The sequence below is a fragment of the Poecile atricapillus genome, chromosome 18 (assembly GCF_030490865.1).
Source record: "Poecile atricapillus isolate bPoeAtr1 chromosome 18, bPoeAtr1.hap1, whole genome shotgun sequence".
NCBI classification, from domain to species: Eukaryota; Metazoa; Chordata; class Aves; order Passeriformes; family Paridae; genus Poecile; species Poecile atricapillus.
This window is the reverse complement of record NC_081266.1, coordinates 2,119,629-2,133,105: the sequence shown is the minus strand read 5'-3', so window position 1 is coordinate 2,133,105 and position 13,477 is coordinate 2,119,629. Positions and strand designations below refer to the sequence as shown.

The 13,477-nt window shown below is 39.2% G+C and overlaps 1 protein-coding gene across 3 annotated transcripts in view; it reads left to right on the top strand.

Moving 5' to 3' along the window:
• PDE3A (phosphodiesterase 3A) overlaps positions 1-13,477 on the top strand; it is a 219,944-nt gene that overhangs the window by 182,524 nt on the left and 23,943 nt on the right. For all 3 annotated transcript variants that reach the window (XM_058852942.1, XM_058852944.1, XM_058852943.1), the window contains exons 3-7: positions 871-1,131; positions 3,342-3,496; positions 6,752-6,867; positions 10,547-10,766; positions 13,194-13,279. In XM_058852942.1, the coding sequence (XP_058708925.1) occupies positions 871-1,131; positions 3,342-3,496; positions 6,752-6,867; positions 10,547-10,766; positions 13,194-13,279 (838 nt within the window). The remainder of the gene's footprint in view (positions 1-870; positions 1,132-3,341; positions 3,497-6,751; positions 6,868-10,546; positions 10,767-13,193; positions 13,280-13,477) is intronic.

Here is a 13,477-nt window from a genome sequence, read left to right as displayed (position 1 = left end):
AGCAGGACTGAGCTGATATGTCAGAGACACGACAAAGGGAAAGTGGTCACTCTTGGAGTGCCTTGAATTAGCAGCTCCATGCAGAATTTATGGTGGGTTTTAGTGCACCACCAAGTGAGGCTGAAATGTCACTTCTTCCTTGAAATTCCATATGCCTCCTGCCTTTTTAGGTGTTCTATTTCTGTGTGCATCCAAGTCTTGCTGTTCTTTATTAGGGATGAAAGATGCTCACTCCTTTGCAATTGTATTATATAGCTGTCAATTCACAGACTTGAAAACTTTAATGTTTAAAAAATCCACTTTTTCCTCCATTTCAGTTTTGGTATAGCTGCCCAATATGCAATTGCTTGGAGAAGAATGTTGTTGCTATCATACCAGAATACTGCAGTTTAGTTGCACAGAGATATTTTACAAATTTCAGTATATGCTTGGGGTTCATTTCATTCATCTAGGCATAAGCACTAAAGATTAGTTGTTCTAGGTTTGTTGTTCTGTAGTTAGTATTCAGGCATCTCTCAACAGAGTCTCCTCCCATTCTAAACCATGTCTCCAAAATTATTTGTGCAAATTTGCCCTGGCTGTTGACCATGTCTCCATAGGGAGCCTGAACAATTCATTCAGATGGGTTAAGTCAGGTGCAGATGGTGAAGGCTGTGAAATCAGATATGATGGAATTCCAAAGTCTTTGCAGACTGTTGATCCATCTATTCAGCATTGTACTCTGTATTTAAAGAATTATTTCATGTTATTATTTTTCTACCTGCAACCATTTGAACTCTCTTCTCTGTGAAGAGAGCTCACCACAGCTTGAGGTAGTGCCCAGGCTGTTCACTTCAGTTGTCTAACATGGATTATTTCTCCCTTCTTTAGTCTTCTGGCACCAGTATCACCGTGGATATCGCTGTCATGGGAGAAGCACACGGGCTCATCACAGACCTTCTGGCCGATCCTTCTCTGCCCCCCAACGTGTGCACATCGCTGAGAACAGTCAGCAACCTGCTCAACACACAGCTAACCTTCCAGGCCATCCACAAGCCAAGGGTGAATCCCATGGTGTCCTTCAGTGAGAACTACACCTGCTCGGACTCGGAGGAATGTCCGGAGAAAGGAGAGAAACTAGCTATTCCCAAGGTGAGTACCGGAGCCTGGCTGTCCCTAAAGGGACATCGCTGGGCTGTCAGGCTGGGAGTTTTGTAGGAATTTGTATCAATTGCCATCTCCTCTTCCTTCCCTTAATTAGAAGGGTGAAACCTACAGAAGTCAATGAAAAAGGTCAATTGATGACCTTCACGTGCTTTGGATGAAGTCTGAACTGTTGTATACCCCACAAACAAACAGAAATATCATCACAGTCATTAGTTTGACAAAGACTGTGAGCTCATGGAAGTTGTCTTGAGAAGAAAAAGAAGATAGAACCACAAATATACATATAATACTGCCTTGAAAAATGGCTTTATGAATGCTCAGGGATCAGAAATAACCAGTGTTATCCACCCACACTTAGCAAGTGAACAGCTAGAAAGAGCACATCAGATTTGAAGTGGTTTGAGTTGTAGGTTTGTTGTTAATTAGCTGTCCTGCATGGCTTGTGTTTCATTTCTGGAACTAAACCAAAATGCTTTTGTACTGCAACCTCCCTTGTAAAATTAAATATAGGCAGAGTGCATTGCACAGGCGAATGCTTTTATGTTTTTACAGTTTAAATGGCACAGCCAGTCATTCAGTCCAGCATTTCCAGGCATCTGAATTGCAATGCTCATGATTCTTTTATTATAGTTTAGCATGATGATAATTACCACCCTATTTGCCTGTTTAGCAGTTGTATGGATGAAATGGATGTTCACAGGTTTTTAAGCACATTTTCCAGTTTATTTTAGTGACCATCTCTATAATGGCTGGGCTCTGAGGGGAAGAGTTAAGTGGAAGAGCACTGCTATCACATGAGCACACACAGGGAGCAGATACCAGTTTGCTGTTGCATAATACCTTATGAGGAAAAGAGAAATGAAGGATGAAGAAATGAGTTAATGCTACAGAGAACTAATTTGACTGAAGAATTCACTGACCTAAATGTACTATGGTTCATAAAATAAATATTTTGCAGGTCTTTATTTAAAGTGTGTAAAAGCAGATTTAGGACCTTCACCTTAAGGATCTGACAGCGAGCATTTTGTGTAAGGAGATAATGTGTTAACATATTTATCTGCAACTTTGAGCTTCAGAACCACAGATGTCTTCCGTCTCATATTTCCAAACCCTCTGGCAAAGTCCAAGCTCTCCATTGCAGATATATTTATTTTAGTTCTTAACTATAAACAATTCATGAGAACTTCACAAGAGAAACAACTTAAAAAATTATAGGATCTGCAAAAGCAAATCTGGATCCAAAAAAGATCCTGAATTATCTTTGCCTTCAAAAATTTGAAAAAAAACATGTGAATCCCATTAATTGGAGAAATAGAAGGGTCAGGTGAAAGAAAAGCAGAGGGTGGTCAAGAAAAATCTGCTGTAAACAGTGATGCTTTCTCTAAGTTTTTTGAGACATCATATCCCAGAGCATGAAAGTTTTATTTCAGTGTGTAACTTTTGGGTTGGGTAGATATGGCAGGGAAAAAAGTTGGAGCTCCCTTGCCTTATTTTTCTTACAGCCTTTCTTACCTTGAATCTCTGATTCTGAGGATTCATATCAGTTTAAATCACAGAGTAGTTGAGGTTGAAAGTCCATCTGGAGATTGTCTGGTCCAGTTCTATCCCTCAGCTCATGGAAAAGAAAGTTTCTCTAGGCTCAGCCTAGATCAGGTTGCAACTTCTCTGTGTTCTGTCCTCCTCACAGTAAAAAATATTTTCCTACATTTTAATTAAATTTCTTGTACTTCAGTTCTTGCTCCACTGCCTCTTGTCCTGTCACTGGGCACCTCTGGAAAGAGCCTTCTTCTTTACACGCTCCCTTTAGGTATTTGTGTACACTGGTAAGATATTTCTCCTCTTCAGACTGAACAATTCCAACTCCCACAGCCTTTCCTTTTGTGACAGATGCTTCAGTCACCCTTATGGCCCTGCTAACCTAAATAAGTACCTTTGGCCACATCAGGTGCTGAACATCTGTGGCTCTGGGGCTGTGGACATATACCTTTTTTTTAAATTTGAGGTAGGGAGGATGGTCCAGACTCTCCAAGTGTTTAAAGCTGTGTCTGAAATGAGTAACACCTGGGAGAACCCAGATTTAAAGTACCTCGCTAGGTATTGTCAGACAGAATGAAGCAAATGGGAATGGTTTTATTTCTGCATGTGTGGAGGTTTTGTAAGCCTGTAGAAACTGTAAGGAACTGATTTCTCCGCAGCGCTTACGGAGAAGTTTGCCTCCAGGACTGCTGAGACGAGTGTCCTCAACTTGGACCACAACAACATCAGCCACAGGACTGCCTACCCTGGAGCCAGCTCCAGTGAGAAGGGATCGCAGTGCCAGCATCAAACCCCACGAATCATCTTCATCCAGGTTACAAATGGCCTCCTCTCACCTTTATGTTTCTCTTTGGGCAGATTTCTTTGGTTCTGTGTGACGATGCCCCACATTCAAAAATACTGGCTGTGAACTGTGTTAGAATTACTTCTTCATCATACTCTAAACTGATTTGCCAAAGAAGGAGCATTCCCATTTTTTTGTCAGATTATGCCAAAATTATTCATATTTTTGGGTAGAAAAGTAAATTTAAAAAAAAAATCTATTTGTGCTAATGAAGTGCAGAACTGCCCAATAAAATTGGAAGAAAAGCAGGATATCTGGTTGAAGTTTCCCTGGTATGCAGGGGTTCCCTGTGTGGTTATTTCCCAGCCAAGAAAAAACCGTAGCAATTAAACCAGCCATTTCTAAGAACACACTTAGTGATGTGGTCCTGTCATTAAACCAGTTCCTAAAGCACTTCTCTATCTTCCATTCTTCTCAGGGTCTGATCCCTGAGCTGGTATCATGAAACACATGGTCCTCCCATGGAATGGAGAGTTGTGTCTGCTCAGCTTCTTATAGCCAGCAGACAACTTGTTTGGGGAATTTGCAGAGTTTGTAATAAAAATTGTAATAGCTGCACATCATGTCTTTACAGCAGGATTTCCTCCTTTCTGGCTCTGTGAATACTTTTCTGTTCTAGTCAGAGAGGAGCAGAGCCTTCCAAGGAAGGGTGGAGAGCAGTGAGTTGTGGTACCACGCTGTGAGAATAAAGTTCAGGTCCCCTCCCCACCTCATCTTGGAGCTGGTGGATGAAGAAAGAGCGTGGAGACATGCTTTGTCCTGGGGAAAGGAAGATCAGAGCGAAAGCATTACATTCAAGAAGAGAATTCAGAGCTGTGACATCAGAAGACTCACGTGCTTTTCTGATATTCAAAATCTGGTGCTGGTAGTGGAGAAAAAGACAGGACCTTGGAAGGTCCAACATCGCCACTGCTGGCTGTTGGATAATTTGGGGGAATGCAGCCCCAAAGAGCAGTTTTCTTCCAAGGCTGGCCTTTCTTCAGATACCTAAATCTTTCCCATGGTTGAGACTGTCATACAGGGTATGGAGGTGCTCAAGGCAGCCTGCAGAGTACCCTGAAAGTCTCATGCAAGAAAAATACGTGGTTTGCCAAAGTTCCCTTTCTGAGAACTCCCATCTGCCTCAGTAAAAGTAAATATAAGGAAGCTGTAACCAAATGCAAACATTCTTCTCTCACAGACCTGTGGTTCCTGGGGTGCATTTGATTTATGCTGCTGGTCCCACTCTCACGTAGTGTGCAAGCATCCCGAGATGGGAATCAGAGGGAGAAGGAGAGCAATTAAATATTATTGTTGGTCCTTTCCTGCGGTTGTTATATAACTCTGCGTGAGGAGCCAGCTAAGCAGGCTATCAATTCTTCCTGTGTTTAATGTCTCCAGTTGTATAATTATAGCTTTGTCAAGCCTCCCAGCCTACTGTTTGCACTACTTCTTTCACAGTAGGAGAAACAATGTGTATTCCAGAAAGGGGGAAAATGAATCCTATAAGTCTAGCTTTAAAAATTTTGGCAGACCAAGAGAGATCTGCTTTCATGGAGAATAATTTTGAACTGAAGAGCAAAAAAGTATATCTTGGTTATCTGCCACTTCCCCTGTACCAAATTCAGATGCTGCTCTGGTCACAAAGAAAAAAAAAAAATAATTCATAAGTTGAAGGGTAGGAGAGAGGCTGACACTGGAATTTCCCTGTGGCAGATTCTGTAGTTACAAAACATGCAACTTGTTCCTCACAATATGGGACATCTCTTCTGGATTTCTGTAGTCACATATTTGCAAAAATCCCCTGTAACTGTCAGTGTGAGATTATTAATTCTGTATGCTTCCAGCCCCATGTCACTGAATTGGGTAGACAGATAATAGAGCTAATGGAGCTCCCACATTCTTTCCCTCACCCACTTTTATATCGAGTGATTCTCCTGTAGGAACTCAAATAATGTGTTTCAGAGATTTTTGTTTTGGCTTGGTTCACTGGGGTTATTTTACTGTACAGTGGGCCAGAGTGTTATATTCTTTATGCCAATTAAAAAACAAAGGAAAACCATAAAACAAACAAATTGTTTAAAAAAAAAAAAAATCTGTATTCTTTCTTTGCCTCACTTCATCACAGATTGTAAGAATTTGGGCCCATGAAGACAACCAGCAAGTATTTTTGTAGGTAGCACTTACTATTCCAAAACAATATGTTTGTAGAGGTAACTCAGTGTCACATGCTTTTTTCTTTCAGAATGATTTTTTTTCTTTTATTCCCTTCAAGTTTATTTTTTTCAAGCTCAGCTTGAGCTATGCTGCTTTAAAAGTCTGTCTGCAGCCATGAGTGTCACCTCATCACTTGGATGTGAGGCTGTGAGGAGGAATGTGGAGCCTGGGATGCCTGGCAGACCTGTCCAGAGAACTCACAAGCATTGATAAGACCCAGTGTTGCATTCTTGCAAGAAGCTGAAATTTGGTGCCATTCAGGAAAATTATTATAAATACAGTTTTCCTGCTGTACAGAAGATTTTGGTCTCTTCTGACATACAATTGCAGCCTAAAGGCTACAAACATAAACCCATGCAGCTGCAGGGGGCTAACATTTGTTCCCCACACACATGGACACATGCACCTGCATTCCTTCAGCACTATTCTCTTCCTCCAGTGTCTCCAGGGTCTGAGAGGGGGATTTTTTGGGTGATGCAGCAAGCATTTCACCGAGTTAGGGCATGAAGGGATACACCACTAACCACAGCCATGCAGGATGCTCCCAGTCCTCCCCAGCCTCCTGAGGAGTTCCTCCAGTGCACCAAGGGTTGTTTTGGATCTGCTGTGGCACCAGCAGCAGAGGACACTGGTTTTCCAGTCCTTCTGAGAATTTGTGTCACTTCTGGCTCTTTTAAGGAGGTGTTAAAATAGAGCATATTTTTAACTTATTTCAAGTCAACTTTTGAGCCTCTTTATACTGTCAGAACAAGATAATGAGGGCATCTTTGTATAAATAAGGCAAGTAGCCTCAACACTGAAGGAAGCCCAGCTTTAGACTGTCTGCATTGTAAATATTTTTGCTGAACATGGTACTGAGTGCCTCACAAGCACCAGTTCAGCCAATCCATAGATGTCTTTTCCCTCACCAGATTTTGGGCTACCTCAGTATCACATACCTCTTGTATGTGAGGCTCCTAACTTCCTAAGATCTGCCACTGGAGCTTTTTCCTGTGCTGAGTGTTGCTTGTTTGTGCTCTGGTTTGGCAGCTCTGACTCCTGGAACAGCTCCATTCTGATGACAATCACCAAGAGCAGGTCCTTCTCCACCTCCTACGCCGTGTCCTCTACCAACCACCTGAACGCCAAAAGGCAGAGCCGGCAAGGTGAGTGGGCATCCCAAGCTCTGTCAGCCCTGCTTGAGCTGCTCCCTGTGACTGGTGCATCTGCTTTTGTTCTCTGCTTTTATTATTTTATTATTATCTATTATTATTTATTTTTATCTTTTTTATTATTTTATTATTTTTCCATCAATATAATAGAGTTATTTCTTTGATTTAAAAAAACCAACCCAACACAGTTGCTTAAAGCACTATAGATTGTGGTCGTGTCCTTTGTGAATGTTCTGACTCTTTTGGTTTATAGAAGTTGGTCATGACACGATACAGCAAGTGAAATGTTAAATTGTGATTTATATTTTCGTAATTCCCTTGGCTATAGCAGGGGGTTTGCATAACATTTGTGACATTAGCTGTCTGTGCATATTGCAGATTTCCTAAGGCACAACCTACATAACTCCATTTTGAGCTGGGAGCAGAAACTAACTTGTCTTAATGCAAACATATCCAAGGTACAACCTTTGTAACTCAGAGGTCTACTTCTATATATTCACTGTTGAGAAAATACAGGTCATTCTTACTGGTTTTTAGAGATAAGGAATATGGGGTTTTTTCACCTCAAACTTTTGAGCCTTTAAAAAAGCATCCTGTATTTCTTTCCTGAAAGAAATTAAGAAGGTGACTTTGGAATTGATAATGAAATGTGTAATATGACAGCCTTGAAGCAGCTTTAATCCACAATAATGTGGTTCTCCTCCTCCTACAAATGCAGTATACCATGCTGTATACACATGCTTTAACTCACAATTCAAATTTACCACAAGACCTTCCATTCTCTTACCAGCCTGCTTTTTATCCAAACAGAAATACTATTGAAATAATATTACTCAGAGATCCTGGCTACCCAGCTATCACATAGAAATCGATGGATGGCTGAGGCCATCTGGAAAAGTCAGAGAATCCCAAGGTTCTGACTTAAAGATGAGTTTGAAGATATGGCTGCACAATTATTTTCTAGTTCCTAGTGCTGCCACATCGCGTTGCCTTTTCAAACTGAAGAGAACAATATGAAAGATCTTTTCTTGTATAAATCTGCTTTGTTTTACCACAGTGAAGATTAAGTAGCACAATATTATCTTAAAAAGTAACAGGCACATAGGGAAATGAATGAAATTTAACCTGGAAAATAATGGAGACATAGTAACAAGAATCCAGGAATTTGCTTTAGAACAAAAAAAACAAAACAACTTGATTTGTGATTTTCAGAGATTATCCCAGTAAATTGTAAAGGAGAGGAGTGGTTGTATAGTATCTTGTACTTGGAAAACAACAATTACCAAGCCCATCAGTCAGTTTTACATTTAGCAATTTCTCCTTTCAGAAATTACTAATATTTTTCTCTGTTGTCCAAATACAAGAGTTGTCCCATGATGAAGGGAGATCTCCATTCCATCATGAGCAATTCCTGGTGGAGAGGAGTAGAAATGTTGCATCAGTGTTTTATGTAGAAGATTGATATTACAATACTCTAGACTATGTATAATCATGTATTTTTAGTTATGATTTGTTTTCATGTTCCAGCTAAATAATTCTTCCAATTTGCACTAGTTAATACAATTTAGACTTTTATGTATTAGCTCCATTGGCAATATACAATTAGTAGAAGTTGATCTAGCTAAATCTGTAAATATATTAATTTATAAAATATGTCTTTAATTATGCATGAAAAGATTCACATTTAAAAATACTGCTAGCTCTACCTATTTTGGAAAAAACCTAAGTGTTTTCATACATATAATTTCACATCACATTGAAGTCACTGTTTTATATCTTCAACACTGCACATTTGAAGAAGTTCTGGAGGACCTAAGTGCATGGATGTACTTAAAAAATTCTCATTTTATTTTTATTCTTCTCTTATCTTGATGGTAAAAAAAATCCTTGCTGTAGCAAGACACATCTTCTCTCACTTTTGCCAGTAAATGGTTGAATGTTGAATTATTGGAAAAATATTTCTTTTTTCTGGTAATTTTATTCATTTGTGGTTACCTTCTCTGGTGAATTACTTTCTAATAAAAGCAAAAATACACACAACAAAAAATATTTCCAGAGACTGGATCCTTACCAGCAGTAAAAAGCTTGCTGTGATTAGAGACATTTTTGTAAAAAGTGCTGTTTATATTCTCAGGACTTGTTTCAAATTGTTGAAGGATGACCGTATGTATTGCATCCTCTAAGAGTTATGAATATTACATAACATATATCTCAAAGATAGATAATAATCCAACTCCATTCCCTGTGCAACTAACAGACTCTGAAATGTTTTTAAATACATATTTTTGTTGGATGGAAAGCTGATAGCTCAATGAATTCATAAATGTGAAATAGAGGATTTCTGTCTTTTAAAGCAATTTCCCTGTGTCATGGCCATCTGATAACATTTTAATTGCTCTGGAGGCTGTAGTGTTCTGATCTCAAGACTAGAATTATATTCTACTTGCAATCATTGAATTAAGATACTAAATACATACTACCTTTGCTGAAGAAATAGCCTTAATCAAAACTGAGATGCTGGCTATCTCCAAATTACAACAAAGCAACTATCAGAATTTATTTTAACTCTCGCATTGTCAGCAGTAAATCAAATTTTAGCCTCCTATCACAGTGAGTTGCTGTCAGGGAAAAAACACTGGAACTGTACATGTATATCCTGCAAGGTTAATATTTCATAAACATAGATCAACATATTACCTTATTTTAAGATAATTTTCCTGTCTGGAAGGCATTTATATCAAGGGTAAAATTCAAACATAAAACCCATTCAAGTCCCTTGGCATTGAAGATGAATGTGGTAAATTAACTGGGCCTGAGTTCCTACAAACCTCAGAACAGGAGTTAGCTCAATTTCTGTGCATTTCCTTTTAAGACAGATTAAGTTTGCGCCTCTGGACTTGGAGTCTCATTTTGTCTGAGACTAAGAATTGTAAAGTGGATTCCACTTTGTTTAAACACTGGACTGGCTGATGCATTTCACCTTGGCATGGTGCTTAGGTGGAAAAAGGGACAGAGGGAATTACATCTTGCCAGCGTTGCACATCTGGATATTGGCAATTTCTATACTCTAGCTCAGGTGTCCAGTACCATGTGCTGCAGTAATGGTTGCAAGTCTCCCTTAGTGAGCAACAGATACTGAAAAATAAACTCAAGCTGAAGATCAAGGCCAAAATCTATAAGAAATGGCCCCAGAAGCACAGTATTTTGTATAATGTATGACTGCTAAAAATTGTTATTTTTCGCTATTTATCGCTAGTCTTCAGTAGAAATCCAAATTTGTCTGGGAATGTGTGTAAGCCTTCCTTGACCCTGCTTTACAGAAAAACTGCAGATGGGTCTGGAAACTGCCTGTTTGGGGTTGTGTGTCTCTGTCACTAGAACATGTTGATACCAACAGTTGTGCCACAAAAACTTGTCCTTCATTTCATGCCTGTCCAGTTAGTGCATCCTGCTCAGCTGGGAAAACATGCTTTGTGTTTTGAGCCAGATCTTCAGCAGGTAAAAGTGGCTGATAGGGCTGCAGCCCTGGGCTTGGCTCAGAATGGAGAATCTGTTATTTATTTGGTTTGGAGACTATGCTGGTGCATCTCAAGAAGAGCATTTCTGCACAGTGAACTAAAACAACCATCTGACACTTCTGTTCATTGACGAGACTCTTCTTGTCTTTGGCCAGGTATCCCCCCAAATATTTCACCTCTCACCTCCCCGTGCCATTCACCGATTCAGGGGACGCCTGCCACGAGTCCTACTGGAAAAACATCTTCTGTGTCATTTCCAGAGCCTACAGACACCGACACCAAGCAGGGCTTAAAGCCACACAAAGTCTTAACTTCTACTCAGAGTGCACCTAGCCTCTCAGACCCTACTATCAGCCCCTCCATCATCTGCAGCAGGTAAGATGATAATTTGACATGCCTTGGAATCATTCCACATTGTTCTCATGAACCTGTTCTGTTGGCCCACTACAAGCTTTTGTCATTTACTACAGTGTTTATATTGATATTTCAGGTTTATAGTACTTAAGTAAATGTGTAGATCAATACTACAAAATACTTTTAAAGTGGAAGACTGTTGGCTTTGTTTATTGCTTTTACTCCTGTCAGATGGACAGCCCGATTCCTAAATGAATGCTTTGTCAATAACCTGCAGATCCCAAAGGTGGATTTTGTGTTTACAGCTTGTGTTTCTGGAGTCATGCTCTTGACATGAGCAGTCACCTTTATGTCACAAGCCAAGTATTCCACAGCAGGCAGCTGATGTTGCATAGGAAAGTCTGACTGTTAGGGCAAACAGTGCCTGAAAACCCCACAATTTGAGCCTTCTCTCAGAAGGAGTGGGAAGTGTCTTCCCTAGGCAGAGTCAGATTAGGTACTGTGGGGATTTATTTTTATTTTTTTCAGAAATCAACTGCAGATGAGTTATTTCTACTGCTAAGAGCTCCAGTAACACAAAAGTAAAAAAGTGAAGTGAGGTGAAGTGAAGTCAAGTTAAAGTAAAGTAAAGTAAAGTAAAGTAAAGTAAAGTAAAGTAAAGTAAAGTAAAGTAAAGTACAGTAAAGCAAAGTAAAGTAAAGTAAAATAAAGCCCTTTATTAAGTAACACAGACCAGACCTGCTTTGCAAAATCAGCATTTTTGGAAAGAAAGTTGTTCTGCTTATTTTCTAAGACAGGATTCAGTTGCTAAATCAAATTACTGGAGCTTGCAATATATGTCCAGTTCAGAATAGTGGAAAATGCTGGTATTCCCAAGCCTTTTCCAGTGCAGTTTCAAGGTTGCTTTACTCACCAGATGTTACTTTTGGTCATAGCACGAGTGGCCAGCCAGCAGAGAGCATGGCTGTTATCAAGTTTGACTATCTTTGGAAATAGTTTTTATTTTCTGACTTCTATCACATGACTTTGGATGTGTCTCAGTGTGCTGTGTGCAAGGATAGGAAGTGGCTGTGAGAAAGTCAAAACTGAGACTGCAAGTTTGCTCAAGGGAGTCATCCTCGCTGGAGTTTGGAGGAGGATCCAAACAAGCTTTTGAGACAGGCAACTAAATAGAGACTTAAGTGCTTTTAAGAGTTTTCCAAAGGTATACCAAAATTGGGATTTGGACAGATTCATTTGAAATTGAAACTATATAACACAACAGAAATATAGCATAAAGGTACTGCAGTCTTATTAAGCTGTGCTTTTTATTACCAATTCAACAAAATACTGTTATTTCACAAGTGGCTTTCATTTCTGGAAACCTTCTATTAAAAAGAACAGTTAAGAATTGCATTAAAAATGTCAAAAAAAAATCAATGCAAGGTTGTTGTAGATAGTAATGAAATTAATACCATTTTCATCTTGTTTATCAACCTGATTGATACAAGATTTACTTGCTTGGCTATGCACTACAGGTATCATTGAATAGAGATTAGCATTTTTATTTGAAAGTCCTTCAGGAACTCATGATGTTTGCAGGGCATACCAAGCTCCAGTCAAAAGCTAGCTGGAACAAGAGCTAAGCCATTTTAAAATGTTGAACTTAAAATGGTGCAAAGGTTCTGGTACAAAGTTTGACCAATCCAAATAATTCTGTAATAGTTGCTTTGTGAAGACTGTTATATATGATATGCCACAAAATGCTGACTCAAACCAGAGAAAATGTTAAAATGTCAGGTTGTAATTAGGGTTTAAAGGGAATTATACACAAGGAATAAAGCTTTTTAATGGAAGGGAAGAGCCAGTCATTTTAAAAGGTCATAATATTGTGATTCCTCCCAAAATATGTTTCTGTACTGGAAATGATGAAGCAAACTCTGCCCTCTTGGTTCTTATGTACTTGGCATGCTGTCACTGAAGAAATGATAAAATATAATTTTCCTGCTTAAGAACATATCAAGTTTTAAGCAAGAAGAGTGAAGCCAGAACATGACTGTGCTCAAACTGAATTCTGTAAGATTGTATGGGACTCTGGCACATTTTCATGATTTTAATTCCTCTTTACAGGGCAGCTCTCGTATAGAACTAAGGGATTTATTTTGTGCTGGTTAATTATTATTAGAGAATAATAAAAAAAATCATTTAAAGAAATCCCATGGTTCAGGTTTACTATTGAAAACACAAATTTAATGCTGGTGGGCAGCTGATCCAAGGTCTTTCTGTATTTTTTTTCCCAAGATGCAATAAAACTTCATCACTCTCCTGTGATTTTGTCTGGAGAATGTACCCTGGACCATGGCTTATACTGTATGACATAACCTCACACTGCCAGAAATCATTTTACACAAGACTGTCTAAGGCATGTGATGATTCTTCATGTTGTGTGTGTTTCTTGATGTGTTTCAGCTGTGGCAGACCCTACAACCAAATAGAAGCTGGTGACGGAACACTAAATAGAAATGATGCTACTACACACACCCTGAACAGAACAGGTAATTCTTTGTCAAAAACACTTCATTCCCTCAAACTCAGTAATCATCCACTAAAAGGGCAGATGAGTTTGTCTGTCATAAGAAGAGAACACACACAGGTGAGTCCATTCAAATTGTCTTTGAGGCTCCTTCCCTTTTCCTAAGTACAAAACGTGAAAAATGCGTATGGAGTTAAAATATAAAGGGATATACTGTTTC